This window comes from Pararge aegeria, chromosome 3 (genome assembly GCF_905163445.1).
Source record: "Pararge aegeria chromosome 3, ilParAegt1.1, whole genome shotgun sequence".
Classification (NCBI taxonomy): domain Eukaryota; kingdom Metazoa; phylum Arthropoda; class Insecta; order Lepidoptera; family Nymphalidae; genus Pararge; species Pararge aegeria.
In genome coordinates, this window is record NC_053182.1 from 7,628,563 (window position 1) to 7,653,198 (window position 24,636).

Consider the following 24,636-nt stretch of genomic DNA (forward strand, 5'->3'; position numbering starts at 1 on the left):
TCCAAAGCGCCAGCGGTGAAATAGTAGTCAGCCTTGCCACCAAGGCACGAATAATACCACTCAAATCTACTTCAATACCTACTGCCTGGCTACCAAGGTCGAAGAAGAGCACGACGAGAAACCAAAACGTAGCGTATTCTTGACTTAAAGTAAAATGGTGTTAGCTTGGCTATGCGCCCGTCCACGCAAATTTAAACCATTCCTTCTAACCATTAAGAATGTTATGGAGAACTCTTAAGGAGTTTTCCTTCACCTTAAAAGAAAGCTATATTTTATTGCTTAAAACGTACTTATAAGTAAGGTATCTAAATAATAAAGTTCAGACAAGTTAATGATGAAATGTTTTGCTTCATTACTAATAAGTTCAACCAGTCTAGATAGTAGTAACGATCTTAAGTACAGTAGATTCTTACAAAGCACCGGAAACGGGAAAAAAATAAATAATAACCGTAACTTTACTCGTAATGGATGTTTTGTAAGAGTTCCTAAATCAAAATTAATAATGTGCTCGCAAAAAAGAAATGCAATTAATTTTGTTCGCGTTTATATTTGCAGTGAGTAGTTCCTGCGAAACTTCTGAGAACGTAAGCGAAATTGAGTCGATGCACTCATAAAATACACTGTTGATTTAGGTACAGAGAGAGGTGTTAAAAAATGTGTTTGGCAGAGGCCAAGCAGTGTGATGAGAAATCGCCCTCTCGCTGCGCGGCGCACCCGCTGGGGCTTCACACAAATTGTGAATATATTTACGACAAATCTCCCGCAACCTGGTGCCATTCAAATCTCACTTAACTCTACGTTTGTATACTTGAATGCCATTAAATGGCTGTTTATCCAGTTATATCTTACGTAGAGGCATGGAAGATAACTTAAGATTTACCTAAATTACAATAAACATTAAGATTAAATTGCTTTATAATTTAACAATTATTTTCTATACTTAACTCTAAGACAACCAATGCGGTGCTATTTAATATATTTTTTCATTTGTTATACGCAATACAGATGCTCCAAAATACGCTATCTAAGCACGTTATAATAAATAAATGAACTATATGCAAATCATGTAAGCGTTAGCCTGTGTTATGGGTATCTTAGTACCAATGATGATACCAATAATATACAGAAATACTTATAATATGCATATTCAGACACTGAAAATGAATTCATGTTCATCAGGTAAAGAAAATTCATCAGTTGTGGGAATAGAACCCACGGCCTTGGATTCAGAAAGCAGGGTCTCTGCCCACTACGCCCATCGGCCGTCCGTTATGTTCCGGTACCAGACAATCTATTGAAGATTTTTACTTCATGATTGCAAACTAAATTTTACCCTATAGGAAAGCAATGTTAAATTTATATCTAATAACAGGACTTAATACATTTATTGACACAGAGTAAAGAATGGAGAGAATAAGTTGGACTGAGAAAATTGGAAATAAAGAAGTACTAACTAGAGTCGGTGAAAAGAGGAATATAATTAGAACTACAGAAATCAGAAGAGGGAAAATGATTGGCAACCTATTAAAATAATAAATGTTGAATTTATCGCAAATATAATTGAGGGAAAAGTAGAGGGAAAGAGGGGACGAGTCCGACTGGCTATTGTGGGACAAATAAAACGAAAGGTTGAGGTGGGGACTTACAAAAAGGTAAAAGAGAGGGCCTTGGATAGAGAAGGTTGGAGAAGCTACACCGACAAGAGCTTAAGCTCTTAAGTTTAAGAAGATCATGGACTTCCGAAAATTAATCCCTGAGCTTATGCAATAGTTCGTTGTTAACAAAGATTAAGGATATCTTAAACAACCTAAAATAAAATTCTTATATCAGTTTACTAAAAACGTAAAAGAGGTAACTTATTTAACTCTATTTGCTAGACTTTTCTTGTCGTAGCTTGTCTTCTGTTTAGATCAACAGCAAAAGAGTAGCATGAGCGACATCAAGGACTTAGTTAGGGTTGAACATTACATTGCTATTCATAAAAATTCAGACAATGAAGAATTTTAATGAGATTAGATACAAGCTTTTATAGATGAGTAATGAGTGTAATTATTAAATACTTCGAATGTTTCAATTGAATTGCAAAGTCAATTGGCGAAGTGTGAATTCGGTAGATCGGTATGCGCAATAAACAAGTCATCGGGCAGCCATCGCGCCTGTGTCAATCTTTCAACAGAGCGCGATGCGGCGGCCGGCGACGCGCCAGTAATTATCTGCCGAGTGATCCAACCTGCTCAGCTATTCCAGCAGACAAGAGCGCTGCAACCTCGCTCTCATATATTTTGCTAGTGGTTGCGTGCTATTTCGTTCGCGTCGCTTATCTGTTTCAGCGTAGTATAGTTTTGTAACAGAAGGCCCAATGCATCGAAAGGGTCATCGGTCAGATGAGAATTGATTTAAGGCATAATAGGTACGCTGGTCAAGTGCAAAAAAGTAGACTCGCTTTTGAAGAGAACTCTCAGGCATGTAAGCTTCCTCACGATATTTTCCTTAACTGTTTAAAAAGTGATATTTAATGGCTGTAATTACACAGTAAAGACACAAAGTCAGTAGCATTCATCATTAATAATAAAATTGTGACTAAAGCCATAGAAGTACCTATTACTTTTTACGCCGAATTTTCTTGGCACCGACTTACCATTTACCTACTTATACCAAAAATGTTAAGTAGTTGTCTAGTTGGCAATCCGAGAGGTCTCCCTAATGCTCACAAATGTGAACTGACCAGTCCGCGCTTGATTAGCGCGCAGCCAGATAGACTAAAGCATAATGAACCTTCTTTGAATTTCTGAAAGGAGACCTGTATCCTGAAGTGGTCCGGTAATATTGATAGTGCCCATAATTCTAGGTATCTGTGCTTTATGTACGTGTCTGTGTGGTGGCTTTATGGTAACTAGAGCATTTAAGCGGTTGAGCGTATAGCCGTGAAATGCGGACAGACAGAAAGACTTTCACATATTATATGCATAGATAGTGCCGAAACAGATTTTTCTGTATGTTAAACTGCTGCCAGCGCTACAAATGACACGTCCAGTAGCACCTGCTAGTAGCTTCCTACACAAGAGGTAATTGCACAGTATTTGGACGAGTTCGCTCGACAGGTAATTTAGGACGATGAACTCCAGCAATGAGTTTAGGAAATTGCAATGTTAACGACGAAATGACTGCGAATCTTTCTTAGACAGTTCCACGAAAATAATTAAGCGTTTAACCGCCCATTTTTATTTTTAAAAATGTTTTTAATTTTGTTTGATCTTGCGTAACGTCAAGCGATAATCTACGAACGTTTTTTGATAAAGACGCGCAGTATTGTTACAGATCAAAGGAAACAGTTTACATTAGAATATATTAACCGATAGATGTCAAGTCTTCAGTTACAAATTAATTTGATTCGAGTAATGATGACGGAAATAGTTGTGATTTTCGTGTGTTCACTCCGACGTCGTTCGTAAATTAAGTACAAAGTCTTTGTTTCAACTATAGAACTAGGTTTATTTCTTCTTTTTTTAAATTAATTTGAGATTATGACTAATGTTCTAGTGGCCTCCTCTCTTGCAGGAGACCAGAGTTTTTGGAGTCTCTGTTTCCAGATAGATTCCCAGCGGATTAACGGACTTTTTTTTAACTATTACCTATCACATGTCAGAGAAAATAACCGGAACTGACGGTTTGACTTGCTCTCCGAGGTACGATATATTGGGATAGAAAAAGATAAAAACATAATATTTTTTTGATATTTGTGAAATCGAAGAGGAAATCAGGAAATCGAACCCAGTGTCTCGTCAAACATGCCAATTTCTCTACCAACAAGGCAGTAGTATATAAAATTAATTTCCGCATTTTTTTCTTCGATTAAAAATCCTTTGTATTCAATGGCATTCAGTTTCCTGTAATACTATTTGTTCTTACGTCTCATTTACATGTTAAAATCCAGTTAAAACTTCATTGTAAGGTATAAATGCAGTGTCACGAAGTGAATATGATTTGTGACATACAATGATGGCTCGGATAGCTGCAATGTGTCCGAGAGACATGTTCCTTCGCCCCTCAAAGTATCGGTGAACCAGGACGAGGTGTCGAGGGTCACAGCGCTACTTAGACTTGCACGCCCACCTGGCAAGCCATTGACTACAATGGAGATCGGCTGTGGGTTCGACGCAATAAGTGTTTAGCTTTCCTGGTAGCCGATTATATTGACATGTTCTTAACGTGTAGCAGATTTGTCGGTAACATTAATAATTATTTTGATTTCCGTTGCACGAAGTTTTTGGAGCATCGTTACGGTAAAAGGTAGGAAAGCTTAGTCTACAGCTTATCACCTCACATGGGGTAACACATCAGTTTAATATATTATCTTCTTGTATCATCTTATCTAATAATCATCATCTTCATCATTACCGCCCACTACAGGGCACGCATCTCCTCCTACAATGAGAAGGGGTTATGGCTGTAGTCCACCACGCTGGCCCAGTGCGGATTGGTGGACTTCACACACATTTGAGAACATTATGGAGAACTCTCAGGTATGCTGGTAACCTCGCGATGTTTTCCTTCACCTTTGAAGCAAGTGCTATTTTAATTTCTTAAAACGCAAATAACTAAGGAAAGTCACTGGGCTAACACCTCTTTCAAAATAATAATGTAGGTAGTTACTAAATTATTTTGAGCTCAGCAAAAATAATAACTGATATAAAACTGAGCATCGAGGCTATTTCATCATGAATAATATTAAAATAGTTAAAATATTAACAATCTATGAAATAAAACTCACTTTAACGCAAGAGTAATGAATGGATCGCTTTCACGCAACAGACGTTTATTAGATTTAGTACAAACATAAGGACGAGGCGTGTCAAAACAACCTAATTTAAGTATCAACAAACGCTCGCCTTGGGCGGCGGCGCTCCCGCTCACTGGCAACATTAAAGGAGACTTAATGACATTATTCCCGGGTGGGAAACAAAAAAGCTTAAGGGCTTCCACAAACGATACTCTTGACCGCTATTTTTGCTATTGGTGAAGATCGTATTGCAATATATTGTGTGATCTGGCTAGTTATATCACAAAATATATTGCATGAGTCAAACGCAGACAAGATTAAAACAATCGCCGGTCGCCGGTCCATAAGTGGACTTCCCAAGATTTGACGATGTTGATGTAAGTCTTATAAAATATGGAACTTTATAAAATCTGCCCGTTGTTTATTTGTATCTTATTTGTATCTATTAATTGTCCATCCTCAATTTGATAGAGCATATAAAAAATCATGGAAATCTAATGGCAGGAGATTCCTGCCATTTCAATGTATACCTTGATCAGCTCTTCTCAAAATATCTTACATTCTCCATTTCCTTACATATGGAGGAATAAAATGTAGTGTGTATATAATATGTAGAGTGTGCGTGCCCTTAAAGTCATAATTCCCGGGCGGCAAAGAAAAAAGTTAAAAAAAAAAAAGCGTCAAGAAGGGAAAGAATTGTAGTAAGCTGGCGCATGCTTTCCTTCAGGACATACCGATTGTCGTGATTTATGATATATTATTTGGGGAAGTGCATTCCGTACAAGTGCCGGAATTTTGTAACGGCTGCCTTAATAGGAACGATGCTGCCGATGCACAATCTGCCGAAATTAATAACTAAAAATTAATTATTGAATTTCTTGAAATCTACCTAGATTAGTTTATTGCGACTTTTTGGATTCTTAAATATAAGTCTCATGCAATTTGCACAGGTAGAAGTTTTTTTTGTCTATACTCCTTGCTGGGTGTTTAATTTTAAGGAAACACCCTGGCCGTTTAAATTATAAAATCAAGAACTAGCATCCGAGTGCTTACTATCTGTATATAAATTTGTTTATAGGAGATACCCTAGTATTTGAGTGAAATACTTAAATATAAAGACTACTATTTGATTGATTATATGTACTACCATATTTTTAAAGGTGGAAAATAGATAATGAGTCGTATAACATGGTAGCAAGAAAAGGGGACATGACAGGAGCATTCCGAGGAATAAATAAATGTCGAGTTACCGTCGCCGTGCGCGTTATAGCTCTATTGATTGATATAAGACCAAGAATGACGAATCTGTGCAGTCTCTTTTAGATATTATAGTTTTAGGGAATAATAAATTAGTAGAATTTAACAAGAAGAGCGTGAACACATCTATCATTTAACAATATAATGATGCAAAATCTAAATCTACAAAAGTAACTTAATACGCAAACAATTGTATAACAGTTATAACACTGACAGAGAAATCATGGAATGCCGAATTTTCTAACTGTTATCGGTATCGATAATTTGCTATTAAATGTTTATTAAAGCTAATAATTAAATAACTGTGTTGAAAGATTTCTATAAAAAGCTTTGCAAATATCCTAACGTCTCCATGATTGTAGGAACTGCGCTAAGACAATAAATTTGGAACGACCAACAGCTGCGAGAGCTGTAAACGACGTTTTCGAGAATTCCGATGCTTTATTATTTTGCAAGTGTTCCGAAATTACCGCTGATGCATGTGGCTTCGATAAGTAGGTGAAACCGGTTCAATTCCCTCGTTTTAAATACATACGGTTGTGCGAATATTGTACGGGCTCCGTTACAGCGAACTAGAATTTTCATTTCCTTTATATTTCCGGAAAGAATCAGTGCGATACTCGCCTGCCGTAGGTACCGTCTGCCATGTTAGTTGGTGTATAAAATAATTTTTCTACATTATTTTACTCAACCGCCTCATTGCTCGCTTCATTAATTTTCCAGCATGTTACTGAACCATTTAACAAATTAGAGAATGTGTTTCTTGTCTCATGCCTTGGTAGAATATCCGCTACTTACCCGATGTCATTTTTGACGAACTCCTAAGAGCATTGTTGCGTTATGTGGTTTTGTAAGTGGAGATACCGGGTTCGACGCCCGAGGGAGGCTATTTAGGAATTTATATTTTTCGAATTTTAAACGCGACTAGTTACCGACCTACAGACAGACGTGCCGCAAAAGTGATTTAGTTTTCCGGTACGATGGCGGTAAAAACCGATTGAGGCGCCATAGCCATACCTACCAAGAACGGGAGATTGCAGCTATTGGCTAACTTATAGTGGGATAAAAGAATAAAAAAAAATATCCGACGCCACGCAATCCAAGCAATCTGTAAATGGCAAACATGGATGCGTTGCACCACCGTTGCTTTTTTGTCGCTAGAATCTTGCGTATCACAATGCGGATGCTGGTCATAGCCAACAACTGACGTTGCTGGACATACCTACCTGTCTTTTAAGAAGGCTGGGTGAAGTACTAATATTAAGGGTTGATGTTATATTAAACCCATTCATCTAATCGTTCGTCGTCGAAGAGAAAATTGAGAAATTACAAAGTCCTCAATTAATCTTGCCGGGAATCGAGCCCGAGAGCTTCAACATGTAACCACAGTGTCAAAAACACAGTCGTCAAAAAAACTTTAATAGAATTAATCGAAATAATGTTTTATCCACATATCATATATATATATCATAAAGAAAAAAAAAAAGAAAATATCAGGGTCAGAGCTTTTATCAGAGTTGTTTCTACGTACACGAAGTATTCAGAACGTCGTCTGAATAGTCAAAATTGGATTGTATTGGTATACGTGAATACATCCCGTGTAGGTAGGTACTCCGGAGGACTCAATCTCCAGATGCACCTGATACGGATTGATATAAGCCTGCATATAGAAATTGTATGCAAGCTTTTTTTTTACCTTTATTCTACTAATAGAAGTCTGATCCTGATACATTTGACAGTTTCTAGGTTTTTTTGAATGAAGCATTCAAAAAAAAATAATGCTTATAATTTTAAATTTCTTATAATCCCTCCTCTTGATCTAGCAATTCAATCAAACGTATACTATCGCCGATTGAACCTATCGATAATATCAGAGATATTGAATACAAATTATACAAATCTTCTGCAATTTCGGCCGCAATCTTTATAAGGACTCTGCTCATCCACATTATATCTTATTTTTTGTTTAATTGTGGTTGTTTTCTTCGTTTGCCTTCCGTATTATTACTAATTGAATTGCTTTTAATTTCCATGCCAATCTGCTAATGTTTCGTTAGAAAGCTTGATCCAGAGGCGGTATTTCATGGATACCATTGAGATGGGCCAGAAGATCTTTTACGGGGCCAACTGTTAATATAAGGTCAACTTTACATTCATGCCCATAGTAACTACTATAGACTCTTAAGATCAGGGAGTAGGCGATTCGCCACATTTCAATTGAAACAGCTTTTCCAATTAGGAACCTACATTAAAGTTGCGGTCAAGCTGCGATGAAAAAACTAGGAATTGAATTGACACAAGTCAAAGCGAAGGCCGTGAATTTGATATTTTGCTTGTTACAGATTAAAACATGATAATGGTTAAGTGGTCTATATTTCAAAAAGAGGTTTCTTATTGATATTGACGTGACAAAAAGGTGCGTGGGTGAACATGGGCAAGGTAAGTATTCATAAAATTAATATTTACACTTCCGTAATTTAACGAGTGTGAGTTGAAAATTATATTAAATAGTAAAGCCACGTATTCACTAGTTTAAATATAATATCGAACCTTTACCGCTGAATAAGCGTAACCGACAAATACATTTTTTTCCGAAAGAAGTTTAAAAAAAAAATTACTTACATAAAACTTTTGATTTGTCGGTTAACGTAGTTTGGCGGCGTTCGGTAAAATATTAACTTTATATGGAGGTATACATTAATTTATGTTTACATATTTGGTGATTAATGTTTATTAATATTAACTATTTACTAATACGAATACCTGTTTGCTTGTTTTTTGTGACCATCACCGATTCGGATGCAGATTCTGTAGAAAAAATTCTGGCAAGATACTCATCAATTTCCTCTATTAAAGGTACAGAATCAAATGAACGCACACATCGAATGAAAGTCGTTTGCATCTATGAAGTTTTGTAATTATTTTATTATAATAACTAATATAACTAATAACTTCGATATCCTGATTTTTCTTAACAGATTTGATTTACTTCTTCGTAGCTAAACCGTTCGTTTTCCTGGATGTAAAAATTTTATTAGTAGAAGTTTCTTTAGTATTTTTCCGTTTTTGTGGATTGGATTAACAAGGATTTTCATGTATCCATTTTGCAACAAAGCGATAACAGTTCTACAAATTGACTATTATAAATGGAAAGTACAGTAAAATTGTATGATTATTTAATGAGTAACTTGAAAATCCAGCCAAAGTCTAAATACGTAGCTTTAGGCAGCGTTTAAATCAATAAACCCGTGGGATTCTAGTAGAAATGTCAAATCATTATCAGTTTGTATAAATTTTATATCAACCAAGTAAATTAAACTTGGAGTACGATAAATGTAGTTCTCCTGAGGTGGCTCGGTGCGCAGACGCAATAAATTGAGCCTGGCCGCACACGACGGCTCTGCGTGACGTCACACCCGGCGTGATCGATGGCAGGCGAGAAGGAGATCACGCTTTACCACCCTCCGTCCAACACAACAAGAGAGAGCGGGACCAAACACCAATACATAATTTCATGTTAAATTATTTTAAATCCTCTCATAAGCAAGTACGTTGACTCCTTGTATTTTTGACTTATGTTGTCGCGTTATCGTATCGAATTGTTTGCTGTAAAAATAACAATTCCAACGATGCTAATATTTTTGTATCATCTACTTATGATCGTTCGAATTTGTTATCCGTCCACATCAAATCTCTGTCACCTATCTAATAATGAAATTTATATTTTATTAGATGTTAACCCTATCAATGCACACACATTTTTCTTACTTCAACTTGCTTAAGTTGTGGCCTTAAACATTTATAACCATCGTAACTTTTTGTCATTTATTTACCTTCCAGGTTAGCTTTTTTCACTATCTCTATAGTACACATACGAGAATGACAGATCTTACGAAATGACCATCACTAATCCCAAAAATAACTTATTCAAGTTTGCAGGTTGTTGAATAAACCCCTATAGATAACTCATTTATGATTTTATCAAGAATTTATTATTAAAGGCTGCACGTTGACAAATATAAAAGGATCATATTCAATAAGAATGAATCGATTATTGGGAAAGAAAAAGAAGTGCGGGGGAGAAGCGTGTGTTGCGGGGAGGGACACTCGTGACACCTGACCGCAGCCATTTTGGCCCGTGAAATATGTTTATTTGTCATGGTGCCCTTTGTTATTGAAATTGTGTTTGCCTTTACTCCTTTATATTGTTTGATTATGCCTGGTTAGAACTCGTTTGTGGATGCTCAATGCGAGAACAGTCATGGATTGAACATTTTAGAATATTGATTGTTGATACTGAGAAATGAGAAATAAATTTCAATTAAGTAGCTATTGAGCGTGTTTACGCGTATACATAGGGCCTGAGCGGGCAGTTATTTCCGTGATTATCATCTCAAGACGCTCTTGGAGGTATGAGTAACGGAAATAGTGTCATAATTTCTCTGATCGGCATATTGTACTTTCTCCCTCGTGCTACCTATTATTAAGGTTTTTGTGTCAAGATTAAGAAGCTTTAAGTAAACAAACATTAAATATGATACATTGAGTATTTACGGAAAGGATTGTAACTTTGTTGTTGACTAAGCAACACTGACTTATGATACTACTGAGTAATAACGGGTTAAGAATATTAGACGACATTTTTATTTAGATTATTGCAGTGCACCATATGCGTTAAATCAGAAATTTATGTAAAACTTATAAAGAAGGAAAGATGAAGAAGAAGGAAGAAGTGTACAAGTTAATATATCAAAAATTTTATATGAAGTGGAAGCAACCCGCGATGGAGTAGCGTAGAGAGTCTAAGTTCTAGAAACTTATATGAGAGATAACCGCTGTAGCCATAGTAAGAGTTATGACAGTTAATGCAAGTTATTTTTTAATTCTAAACACACCTGACTTAGAAAAGTTAAAGGTGCGTGCTGGGTCGAACTCGGCCCCCTGAAAGTGAAGTCGAAGTCCTACCCACTGAGGAATAACCGCTTGGTATCAGGGAGTATATAAAAAAAATACATAGATCTTTACAACTTAAATCCAAATAAAAATGAAATTTAAGTATACACTTTGTTCATACATAGGAATATAAATTAAGTTACTGTTTATACAAGGCAGAGCTAAACAGAGTTTCGGGGTCAAGTTTGTCAGCGTTAATTTTATTAATTGATAATTAATATATATAAAAATTGCTTCGATAACCTGAAAAACAAAACTAAGTAAGTACGTCGGTTTAAGAATAAACATGTTTCGAATGGTCGATTCGTCACTGCAGGTTGCCATCCGCGAGTTTTTTCTCCCGAAAGCAATCGATCATACCAAATTCACTAGTCATCGGCTATTAAAAAACGCATTGTGTATTATAGACGCGTAAACTTTTACAAACATTGTCACCTCACCCCGTGGTGTGTAACAGACAAAGGCGTCACAAAACGAACAACGGCATGGTGGGTGTAGAACGTTAAATATTGAAGCAGGTTCCATTTCCCGGGAAACCACCCCGCGGCGAGTCCTCGGCGACGCGTAGTCTCATGCCGTGGCACAAAAAATAGAGCCCACGTTTTTTTCTTATGGACGATCTTATCTGGTCTCAAATCAACGTCGCCTATGATAAAGCACCAATAATGATGTTATATTTTGAATCGATTAATATAGGTAGCCTCGTTGATCTAGTGGTTAGCATGTTAGACAAGCAACATGACGTCCTGAGTTCGGACCCTAGGAAAGTAAAGATTGAAATTAAAAAAAATTAAAGAGTCTTGCTATTCTTTCTTATTTTACGGCCAAAACCTTTCTCATTGTGGGAGGAGACCTGTGCCCTGTAGTGTAGCGTAGTCGGACCTCGTAAACCGTAGTCGGCCTAGCAATAAACACTTGACCAACGAGACAGCGTTTAAAATGGGTTGTACTACTGTCAAAAGTGTAAGGTGTTACAGAGAACCACTGAGTCGGTGACGCCCCGTTGCAAAAACATATAAGCTGTACGACCGAAAAAAAAACTTAAGCCTCTTAATTTTTTGATATAACAGCAATAATAGATCGAAAATAAAAATGTCATCACAGATTGATCACGTAAAACGACCAAAACGCTCTATCAAGATTTATTTTTCAAAATTAAACTTATGTGGGCGCAAGACATATAGGCGGCGCAGGTGCAAACACGCTAAGTGTGCTCTTATTGTTGGAAGGGATTGGGTTATCTGTGACACTATCTGGTTCGACAAATGTTCGGGCTGTCAGAAATGTGACGTCAGCCAAAACGGTGCGCCTGCGCCGCACCGCCCGGCTTGTCGTGATGAAGTCCCGATACTACTTTGATCGGTCTAAGGTAGGACACTCCTACATCTTTATTGTCTATTAGCGGTTCTTGCGATGTGATGTTAAGCATACCTTCCTCAAGGATTTCAAATGCAAAAATGATTTTTCAAATCATACCTAGTATTGATAGTTCTAGAGATTTCAATAGAGATTCATGATGTCAACTTTATAAACTTGTTTTATGTAAAGCAGAAATAAATCGATGTCTTGTTAAGTATGCGTTTATGTTTTCTATTGAAATTTAAGAATTGATTATAATTTCAATTACCGTATTTGAGATGTCACAAAGGAAAAAAATAATTCAAACCTTACCAATCTTAATGACCTGAAACCATATATACAAGTGTATGTGTGCGTATGAACGTGTGTGTGAATTATTGATTTAATATTATCTGGGACCAATACCTTTTTTCTGAGTCATCCATGATCTCTTATGGCTTTAAATGTAAGCTGATTAATCTATATATATATTTGTCGCTGCTTAGATTTTTATGACAACTTTGTACAGTTATTTCTGATCTCAGGAAAGGCATTAATAGTGGAATATCCTATCGGCTTAGAGTGCAAAATGTTCTTAATGTCCAAAAAGAATATTAATTTAATCGTTGCGTACTCAATCATCTCTATTCAGAAGCTATCCATTGGTATAGTTCTATCATTAGGCGTTAGCTGTAAATCTCGTAGCGCGTTAGAATCAATGGATATCAATATTACGGCTCCGGGGAGCTATTCGTGTTGCGTATCGCATAGGCGTGGTCGTTTACAATAGCACATTGACGCTCTGTGCACTGCAAAATCAACGTAACATAAGATTTATTGATCAAAAGATGTGCTTTAGGCAAATAGATAAAAAATAATATTTTATTACTATTTTTATAGATATTAATTTAATATTTAATTTAATAATTAAATTATTTCTCAAAATAATCTATTCATTTTTCTTTTACTTGACTGTACTGTACTGTACAGACACTCAAGTAAATGCCACGCGCCGATCATCTCGTCGCTGGTCTGACCAGATCAACTCCCTCACTCACTATCACAGTAGCTATGTACATGACCCATCGGCCATCCCCAATCATAATATCAAATGACAGCTCTTATAGTCACTCTCCTTCTTCGTCGTCTGCTTCATTACTGAAAGTCACGTCTTTGTCGTGTTTTTATTACCACCTTCCATCCTGTTCTATGAGGATATAACGGGAATAAGAGCTGTGATTTATCAGAAGAGTGGTAATCGAGGCTTGTCGAATAAACATCACCCTTAGCTTTGCTTGTAAATAGGATTACTACTGACGGCAGATTGGCGCAGTGGGCAGCGACCCTGCTTTCTGAGCCAAGGCCGTGGGTTCGATTCCCACAACTGGACAATGTCTGTGTGATGAACATGAATGTTTTTCAGTGTCTGGGTGTTTATCTATATGTTATAAGTATTTACGTATATTATTCATATAATTATTCATCAGTTATCTTAGTACCCATAACACAAGCTATGCTTACTTTGGGGCTAGATGGCGATGTGTGTTTCGTCGTAGTATATTTATTTATATATTTATTATTAGTAGCTTAGTAGCACTAGACTTTTTTGTAATAGAGCTTCTCCGGGGAACTACTAACGCCATGCTTATTTTTGCACCAAGCAGCATCGCGGTGTACCGGTCCAAAGGACGTGGGGGGTGAGTAGCTCTTTTGCAACACAATATGATCTCAGTCAGGTAGGGAGGGTCTAGTCAGCTTCAGTGCAACTACATTGGAAAATGAATATGCATTTAAATATTTCTAAAGAAGGTATACTCTATTTTTAATGAATTTATGAATGAATTTATATTATTATATTCAAGAGTTTTAATCAGAACATTTTTCAGTTCAGCTAAGAAAATAATTTAATAAGTCGTAACGATTTACGTTCATTAAGATCGTCTTTATCGAGGTACCTTAAAATCTAAGGTTTAAAGACTTTATTATCCAAAGAACATACTGTTCATTTACAAGAGAACTTAAAACTAACAACATTCATTTAAAATACAAATAAATAATCAATTAGGTAAATAGTTACAATTTTTTAAAATGATTCTTTATTTTTCTTAGAGCTGAAAAGCGAATATGTATTATACAAAAATATCTTTTGCTAGATTATTATATACTTGCAAATTGAATAGTCCAAAATTAGTTAATGTCTCAGCTACTTGTAATTTATTTTTGTTTTGAGCAAACGATCTCGTCTCGTCTATGTGATTCGAGTGTTCGTAGATTGAGATAGTTTATTCAAACTATGTTGTTTATGTGCATGTTTTGTACGTCTATAATTGGTCAATAAAGAGCGTATGAGTTTTTTCATACAGTTCTTTAGATGGAAAATCTAAAATTACCCAGTCCCGATGCGACCTCTGAATAGCGATACGTGTAATAATTTACAAATTGTCCAAACCCATCTCTGAATCCATATTTTAAGATGCAAGAAACGAAACAGCTATTTAACGGACGAATGAAGATTTATGTACCGCGTTGTCGATATAAAGTAACGCTTCCTTTATGAACCTCAAAACGTCCTAATTACTACACGGAGGAACAAAACGAGAAGCCGTGACGCCCAAACGCTCTTGTGACAGGGAATTAATTGCTCGTGGCGACACATGTAGCATGCGGACACGGGTGGGCTTACTGGCGGAGCGGGGAGCGGGTGCAGCGCTTGTGATCGTGTCTATTGGCTCTTAGATGTATTAACGTTTTCGGCACTCCGCTCGTATTTAATACCGCCGTCATAGCTGCAAATTTCGTTGAGTTTCGCGGAAACTGTACGATCGGGAAATCTTTTCAATAATTGCAAAAGCACAATTGAGTGTAGGATTGCGGAAAACACAAGAGCACAAAAACTACAATGTATGTACCTAAAAAATCTGGCTGGTAAAAGAAACGATGTAGCAAACGATCTCTGTCTACTTAGCTTTAAGTCTTTGATGAGCAACGCAGCTTGTAACGTTTACCACTTTGGACAAAACCCGTTCGCTTAGTGAAATATTTTACATCTGATGTTACATACTATATACGGTATACTGCACTTTTATGATTCGCTGCAGTAGAAATCTAGAAAAGAGGTTTAGTTGCATTAACAAAATACACATGTTAATTGAGAATGTTTTGTATGATGCAAGCTAAAAATAACCGCTTGGTGGTCACAGATATATTATCTTTGAATTACTTGAGCCTACTATACTCTACGCAGTCTCAGCTTTCTACTGAAGAAATAACCCAGACCTCAATCAATTTAGAAATGTATTGAAATGCAAAAGACATTAGCAACAATGGCCGATTGTACAATCGAGGCACGTTAAATATAGCTCGGTGAAAACTTTAATCATCAGCACGGAGCGGCGCGCTCGTCACTCATCAGCATCGCCCGCGGTGGCCGCTTGATACACAAAAAATTATGTGCCACCTCCCTTTGTTCAGGCTGGACATACCTTTCAGCGAGATGCAATTAGTGCGCCGGAAATAGAACAAGTCGATAGTCAGCCGACAACGCGCCGCGATTTCAAACGTTTGGCTCCTCTGATCTATTTTAGATATCGAATGATATCTAACCGGTTATGCCAAATAAACCAGTGGACATCTTATTTATGTGATCGCACAACTCATTTCAACTATGTTACAAAATGTACTTACAAGTTGATTCTGGTACGCTGTCACTGCGGTGAACACGCACTCTGGGAAGATGAATGTTTTGAATTCCTCTTGCTCGAGATCGGTTATGGGTGCGTTGATTGCGCCTTCCCGCCGCAGGACCAGGTGGATTCGTGGTTGATATTTGTGCATTGAGTTCAACACCAACTATGAACATAAAGTTTTATAATGTTTTATTATTGGTTAAACATATCAGCATGAGTTTATTGTGGGTTTCTGGACAAACCAAGCCACCTATACTCGTATAACTACTTAGTAACCCTAGTAGGGTTAGTCATTCTAAGCCAACGAATTGAATTTTTACCATCACCGCTTAAAGTTATCGAAAGCATCCATTATTATTTTAACAAAACATAGTATACCATACAAGTCTGATTGATTGACGGTAAAAAGAAGGTGCCTACTGCGAGTAAGTTTATCTCTGAAAACTGTGTATACGTTTGGCAAGGCAGCTTTATACCTTGCAACTAATGAAATTGTTTTTTATTTTAATAAAAAGGATAATTGTACCTGTCCATTTTTGTCCATTTCATTATTTGTGAGCTTGACCTTCTCGAAGGAGACAACCTGCTTGCGCAACTGGTCGCCGGAGAAAGGGGAGTCGGGGTGTGGGTAAAGGCGCGCGGGTGCAGGGGGGTCCGCTTTACCCGCCACCAACCATGAAGACCGGTGGTAGGCATAGCGGTAACGCTTCCCGTCCACTGGCACAACGTCTAGCAGCACAGCATATCGCGCCTCTGCACGGCACCCGGCGAACGATACCCGCACCGTCGGGAACATGCGCCTGTAGGTACATCAGAAAATGATGGTAATAAAACTAAATCATAATTATGTTAGCCTAGTACTTCTCATTAAATAAACTTTTTGTAAGAATCATTGGTATCATAATAATTTTGTTCTGAGTCTGCCGAGATGATTTTCAACCTTCATTAGAAGAACTTCAGGAAGTTACAATGGTGAAACATTTTTCAAGTACCTGGTTATTGACGTAGGAACTGCTGACGCCTATTGATTGCGCATACCTAGTATTCTTAATAGCTTGCGCAACAATACCTATGCAATTGACCAAATAAATCTATAGTATTAACTAATTTAACATGATGAGTTTTATGGTTATTCGGTTAAATGCTTTTATAATAAGCTAAAGTCAAGGATTGTTTTTTAATATTTGTAATAATACAAATTAACAGGTGAGAAACTACGCCTTAATTTATATTTATTTATTAATATATCGATAGTTAAGATATTAGTGGCCTATGTAATATGGGAATTTCACCTACAAAGCAATTTTAACACTATCACAGCAAGTCAAACACGAGTTTTGTATCAATTCCCTTTAACATGATGAGTTTTATGGTTATTCGGTTAAATGCTTTTATAATAAGCTAAAGTCAGGGATTGTTTTTTAATATTTGTAATAATACAAATTAACAGGTGAGAAACTACGCCTTAATTTATATTTATTTATTAATATATCGATAGTTAAGATATTAGTGGCCTATGTAATATGGGAATTTCACCTACAAAGCAATTTTAACACTATCACAGCAAGTCAAACACGAGTTTTGTATCAATTCCCTTTTTATTTTTCTTTACCGACTTTCTGGTACTATTGTTATGTTGTAGCGTGCATTTTCACATTAACGCAATTATTCGACAATTACTTGCTTGAGTTGAAATTATCGCTTGCTCGGACCGGCACCAATCGACTTTTGCTCATTAGAGTTTACGTTATCGCAAATTATCGCAACTAATTAGAGTTAATTTTTAAAAATTGCATCACCATATTCCAGAGTATTATAAATTTGTGATAAATGATATTAACATTGAGAATTTTCGTGGTTTATTTTAGTCTTGTCACTTGATTAGATGTAAGAGATAGAAAAATGTTTTACTTCCCTTCACCCTAGTGGTGTCAGCAATAATAAATATTTAGAATAAAAAAACAATAAAATATACCAATGCCTAGAGCTGTTAAAGTTTAAAATACCCTAACATTTTTCTTAAACCCCGAACAAAACCATATCTTCAAAGCGGCTACACTTTATGCGACTATGACTCTTAAGTCGCACTGTAGCTTCCCTTCCCCTTCTTAACGGAGACATTCTTTAATGTCTCCCGTTGCAGAAAGATGAATGGGCAGGCATTTTTATATAGGTGTGTGTTTTTGTTTACTCTTACTGAAATTGCTTGTGGTTGGTTGAAGTAATGGGTCTTATTACCCTATTCTTTCTCATTGCGGTTTCCTGCTATCATTTTTTTCACCCAAATGGGTGGGGAGTTTCAAAACACTCAATAATTTGAACTGCGTTGTGAACGACTAATGAGAAACAGAGCTTCAAAATAGAAACGTTAAAGTAACCGATCAAAGATAATAAACTCGTTGTACAAAGAAAGACGTGTCACAAAAAGTGGTGTCAGTAGCGGGCGCGTGTAACACTATCTTCGAATCGACATAAAATGGTAGTCATTGAGGCGTCGAGAACGGAAACAACAAATCTTTGCTGTAAGCCGAGAGGCACCGAGTAGCGGTCGCTCACTTTTTGTCAGCATTACGCGATGAGACGACCAGTCGCAATTGATAATTTGCTATACCGTCCAGGTAGCTTTGCTTTCCTAGCTATAAAATTGACGTAGAGATTTATTAGAGACTTTTGTTTTTTTTTAACTTTTTTTCTCGTCCTAAATATGTGTTAAAATTATTTTTCCTTAGCTGCATACGCATATAAAAAAGTAAGATATATGTTATTCTTTAAACGCATGTAACGTGCTTTGAATACCACTGACAAAGAACAACTAAACTAAGAAATCTTCATAAAATAAATTAGAGGTAAATGCAATTTATACCTACTGTAAAATATGGCAGTTAGTATATGAAGTGCTAAAGCCCGAACCAGCATTGCACATTGCATTGGAGCACCTTCGTAGATCTTAGTATGTACCTCTTCCTTTCTGCTATGGGAGGGTCATGCCTTTTGTTAGTGGGACACTTATTTGGCTGCTAACTGTACCGTTATTCTATATTATGCTAGAAAAAAAAATATATAGAATCCCAGTTTCCGTTAACTCTCAAAGCTGTATTGAAAATCTAGCCTACCCAAAAAGAACGTCGAGTGACCTAGAACGTAACTTGTGACCCGAAAACAACATGACTATAAGTTTACTTTGAATTTGCGACCACCCAGGCTAATAACATCGATTGTTGTTGATATTGCACAATACAATTTTGATTTGTTAAGATTTTCTCTTGGTATTATCTACATCTCACGGGCCATGGCCATAACATTGGCAGTAAATGCTGAATGCGTAACAAAAGCAACGCATCGTTAGCAACTTGCGTTCTAATGATTTTGCAAGATCGGGGGAGAAAGAAAATAAGAATACGATTCCTAAGATTTATGCATCTTAAGACCTATTTACACTTGGTCGTCAACGTGTCTATAAAGCAGGATAATGATCATCGTAAAATGACTTCGGTTTAACAGCACTGAGCCTTATAAAGGGTTTAGGATCGTTGGCTACGACCAGGATATCTAAGTATAAGGAAAGGTATGTGATTGTGGTTAGGAAAAGGTACATTTGCATATACAATATACATACCACAATAACAGACATATTATACGTATGGTGTGATGCGAGACATTGGGTTATGGTATAAGAAGTTAGCAGAACCCTCCGTAAGAAGTTAATACATGACCAACGATAACGTTGACTTAGGCACTACACTCACGAGTAACTTATTATGTTTACAAGCGTATTTAAGATAAGATTTAGCAACTTTTTTATTTGTCTGTATGAATTCTGTAATTATTTTCATCTGTTCCTTGATAATTTATAAATACGTATTTAATTTTCATATATGTTCAGTGGTTGTCTGAATTGAAGTTGTTCCTCGAAGCATAGGATGAATTACGTCACGACAAAATCAACACAGCGGACATGATAAAAAAGTTATAATAATGAAAGACAAAAAATTAGCCAATCGTAGGTATCCACCTATGTATCAAAGTGTATACAAAATATAAAATACATGAATGATAGGCATGGCAAAAAATAATCGTTAATCCGTGGCATTTTTAAGAGGAGTCGGGTTTTATTTGTTTTCAACCGTCTTCGAAAATGGAGGAGTTTCACATCTCTACTGTATGTTTTGCTAAGTCTCCATTGTAAACCAATTTTAAAGACTATTTTTTTTAAAGTCGGGTATACCTTAAGGGAAATTAATGGGCAATGAAATGTAATAGTGTAGTGTAGTGAACTTTAGACTTGGACGTTCAAATTGTTAATGAAAGCAGCTATTTCTAAATTATAGACAAATATAAATATATGTATTTACAAATATACATTTATTTATAATAAAAACTAAATTTAATCTTGGTACTAAACTTAAAGCCGCCGAATTGTATAAACGTTGTTTTGTTATTACTTTTCTCTTTTATATAGGTCCTTTTTATGGTGTAAGATGAGAGTATATGCCTTCATTTATTCAATTTAGTAAAAACTTTATTGTAAATATCGCTTTAGCGGGTCGGTAGAGCTCGTCGATTTGTGATACTCTCCTTATAGCATATGCGATACGCACCTAATGCATGCTCGCATGCGGGCAATTGCACGGGTGCGTTAATGGCGACACTCCTCGCACACTGATATATATTGCCCCAATGATATATGGCCAGCGACGTCGTCCATCATTCTACCACCCAAAAGTTAGCGGAAAAGCGAGCGCGAGCAAAAGGACTAAGAGTCGCGTACACCAGTTTTAATGAGCAGACACCGAAGACAGAAATAAGGGGTGACCGTTTTACAGCGCCTCGTTATTGTTATGACATTGTTAAAGTGAATGCCTATGGACTGGATTGAGATGTAGCCATGACTTATTTACTTATATTTTAGCTGCATTTGTTAATAATCCTATTTCTGAAAATCCTTCTATTAAACATAATATAATAAATGTGTTTTTGGTCCACTGGTTCCATGATTGATAACACGATTCTGGATGATTTAAGGGTCAGGAACGTTGTTAGGTACTTGTTCGGGTTTTTCCATTACACAATTCAATTAAAAATTGAATTGCCAAATCGTATCCTCTATCTAACTTGTTCCATGTATTTTTGTTTTCTGTAAGGTATATTTTTTATTTCTCTGCTATTTAATAAGAAATAAATTTGAATATAATAACTTTTAAAACGCCACGTCTGTCTGTAGCACCCGGTTCGGAAGGCAAATTCTACCCAGAAGAAACTGTCAACTAATTCAGGTTGCTTTATTTCCAACTTTAGCATAATTTATAATTATTATTCTGTCTTTTAAGAGATGAAGAGCGGTGTGCTTCTAAACAACTCTGATGATTAAGAAATCCAGCAATTGCATAGTAATATCGTTATAATAAATGTTTTTAAACGCATTGTTAAAACTAAAGCATTGGTAGTACCAAGGTTAACTCAGGTATCAGGTTATGAATATATATACTCAAGCCCACAAATTGCTTCTGTCAATAGTTTATAGCATTTCTTCAAGAGACGCGCTAACCTCTATAAATGGCTATGCCTAATAAAAGGAATATGACAAGGATTCATGGTCGAGAGCCGTGCAATAGCGCGATGAGGATATGCATCAAACCGTCGCGCGCGCAGGGAAACAATGATTGACGAGTTTGCACCTCTACCTCGCCCGGCCTCTAATTAAGACGATATGCGCCAAGAACTGCTATAATTTCACGTGCTATTATTGCTTCACCAGCAATACCAGTATACAAAGTAGTTAAGAAATTATACTTCGTCATGAATTTGTTACACCTATAGGAAATTCGAATTCGGTCTTTGTTTTAACTATGAGAAGGCTACCTAATATTTATAAGGTTTCAAAAAAAGGAGTAGATTTTTTATGTTTTTTACCGCAGAACTCCGTAAGTAATATCCTGATTTGGAAAGTTGTTCATTTGAAAGCATGAGATACTACTACTATCACTACATCAATCTTTACTAACTCCCATGAAAATTTTATTCGTTTTGAGTTATAGGTAAATCAAAATAACTGGGAAAATATGTCATCATGGTGAATGAATATGCATATTTTGTTTATACATAATAGAATAATAGAAGAAAAGTTTGCATAACTTCAAATTAAGTCAGTTTTATAGATTTTATAAAATCATGTAAGTATTATTTTATTTGCGTATTATTTTGAAATGAAACAGCCTACAGCTTTTAGAGATAGCAGTTAGGGCATAATAAAAAGGGAATTGTGAATTGACGACTTCTCGAGAGCAGTGCGGAGGATGGTTCCAACTGAAGAAATAATTGCAAGCTATAAGTAATTAAACAAAAAAGAATTTAAAATAACAATAAGTATAAATGTTCATATTTTCAATTATCTTAGTAAAATTCAATTTATTAGATACTAGCTGCGCCCTTAGGTGTTTACCGCGTTGAATAAGTCGTTGTTTTGGGATAAAAAGTAGCTCACGTTACTCTCCGTCCTTTCAACTAACTCTATGCCGAATTCAATTTGATTGGTTGCTTTGTTAGGGTGTGAAGAAAGGTTAAAAAAACAAACAAACACACTTTCACATAAGGATACGGATAGAGATTGAGTAAGAATATTAATAAGTCCTATTTAAAAATATGTAGTGTTGAAATTTTAGAGCAAGGGGACAAGGCAGCCAGCCACAAACATTAGCGCAATGTTATCACATCGTGATAGCCGACAGCCAATCAGCGCGCTTCTAATTATACAGGAAAGCGCTTTATTATTAGCAATTATACGGAGCCGCCATATTGCTGCCGATTTCATTTACTCCATTCGTTGATTAGCGACAGATGGCGCGTGTTTTGCTCATTAGCACACTTGAAGTAATCAGTAATGACGGCTTGATATACGTATTATTATGTTAATTGAGTACACGTTATAGTTAACGTTATTAACTATAATAGTACCGATGAAAATATTAACATCCAAGTGCTATTCATTTGAGTTGTGAGATTTTTATCTGTGGGTAGCGGGTATGTTGGTAGGTACATGATAATTAATTTGAAACGAGAAGGACGAAGTGTTTTCATATAAAGAGGATATTAAATAATAAACATTATCGAGAACTCTCAGGCATGCAGGTTTCTTTAGATGTCTTCCTTTAACGTTGAAGCCAGTGATATTTTAATTACTTAAAAGGGTCCTCTAGTTTGCCGGTAGCCAGTTGCTATGGTCCAAACTGGTTTAAATTGGTGGCCTCAATCAGATGAAATTAGTAAAGAGTTTATCCTTTTCATGCTCAGCCCATCTGCACTGACGCGTTCGATACAGACCTTAGATTGCTATGCTTTCTACTACTCCTACAGCCCCATTATATAATTCAGACATTGGAGTATTGAGACCTTTAAAAACACCATTGCAGATAATGGTTTTATTTAAATCTTAGATTCTCTTGGGAACTGTTTAAATTTTTTTGTGTGTGAAGCAATGAGAGTTTCATAAAATTATTACTAAGAATAACACATTTGCAATAACACTTACTACTACTAATTTATTACTACTACTACTACTACTTACTTATTTAATTTAGACATATAAATAAGCCTTCATAGCTGAGATAAAGGATTCATAATATCAATTCATTTCTTGATTCTATAGCGTGTCTCGCTTATTGATTTAATATATTACTGTCTCGCTATATCAGACCCAAAAATTATGGACTAAACCTGGCAATGTTTAAAACCTAGTTTTGGGGTATTGTAACTTGCTACTTCTAGAAACAAAACAATTGTTCTTGTATTCTGACTGAATTTCTGAAACTTTCGTATGTGGGTAGGTTGTACTCAGTACTTCTTATTCTGCAATAGAGCATTAATTGTTTTGAAAAAAAAAACTCTTCGATCGATATAGCAAAATCGTAAAACAATAAAGCCAAGCCAACAACTATTGCACTTTAAAGAAATCTAAAATACTTTTCTAAATAAGTAGGTATAATCTGTTACTAAAAGTTGCGGTAATCATGTGGACTTTATCACACGTATCCGAGTAGGAATTATCTAGAATTGAATATATATTACGCAAGCAATCACCACATCGACATGGTTCTAATAGCTAGCTAGACCCTGTATATTGAACACCAAGTGACAACAATCCGCGCTGGTGGCCGATGAATATTTCATATCAATAATGGCCCCACTTGAGGCTAATTTTATGGTCACGGGTATATCATGTCTAAGGGTGATCATACCTAACGTAATTGTATGGAAATTATACGAACTATGTAGTTACTCGTTACAAAAGTAGATAAGTAGTTTAGCGTATTGTTGATTTAGTTTTACCAAAACATGTTCCACATATACGTACAATCTATTGTCATGAATACTATTTTTAGACGTAAGTATAAGTGACTGTGATTTCTGCTGTGATATTGCTTAAGGCTTTTGTTAAAGCAAACCTGACTACTGGGTTTTAAATCAGGCGAATTGTTAAATCTATTATAAACCAACTTCTTTCCAGTTTTTTTATTTATTTAAGCAAGAATGTTTTGAGAGAATTAATTATTTACGAAACCCATTCGTTTACCTATCAAAATATCCTATGTAGGTATTCAGGACGAAAGCTATCTCAATCAAAAATAC

General features: G+C 36.0%; 1 protein-coding gene across 2 annotated transcripts in view; it reads right to left on the reverse strand.

Moving 5' to 3' along the window:
- Nucleotides 1–24,636, reverse strand: part of LOC120637153 (T-box transcription factor TBX20-like) — a 56,908-nt gene that overhangs the window by 1,681 nt on the left and 30,591 nt on the right. For both annotated transcript variants that reach the window (XM_039908822.1, XM_039908821.1), the window contains exons 3-4: nt 16,541–16,814; nt 16,013–16,177 (exon numbers count right to left, since the gene is read on the reverse strand). In XM_039908822.1, coding sequence (XP_039764756.1) covers nt 16,013–16,177; nt 16,541–16,814 — 439 coding nt within the window. The remainder of the gene's footprint in view (nt 1–16,012; nt 16,178–16,540; nt 16,815–24,636) is intronic.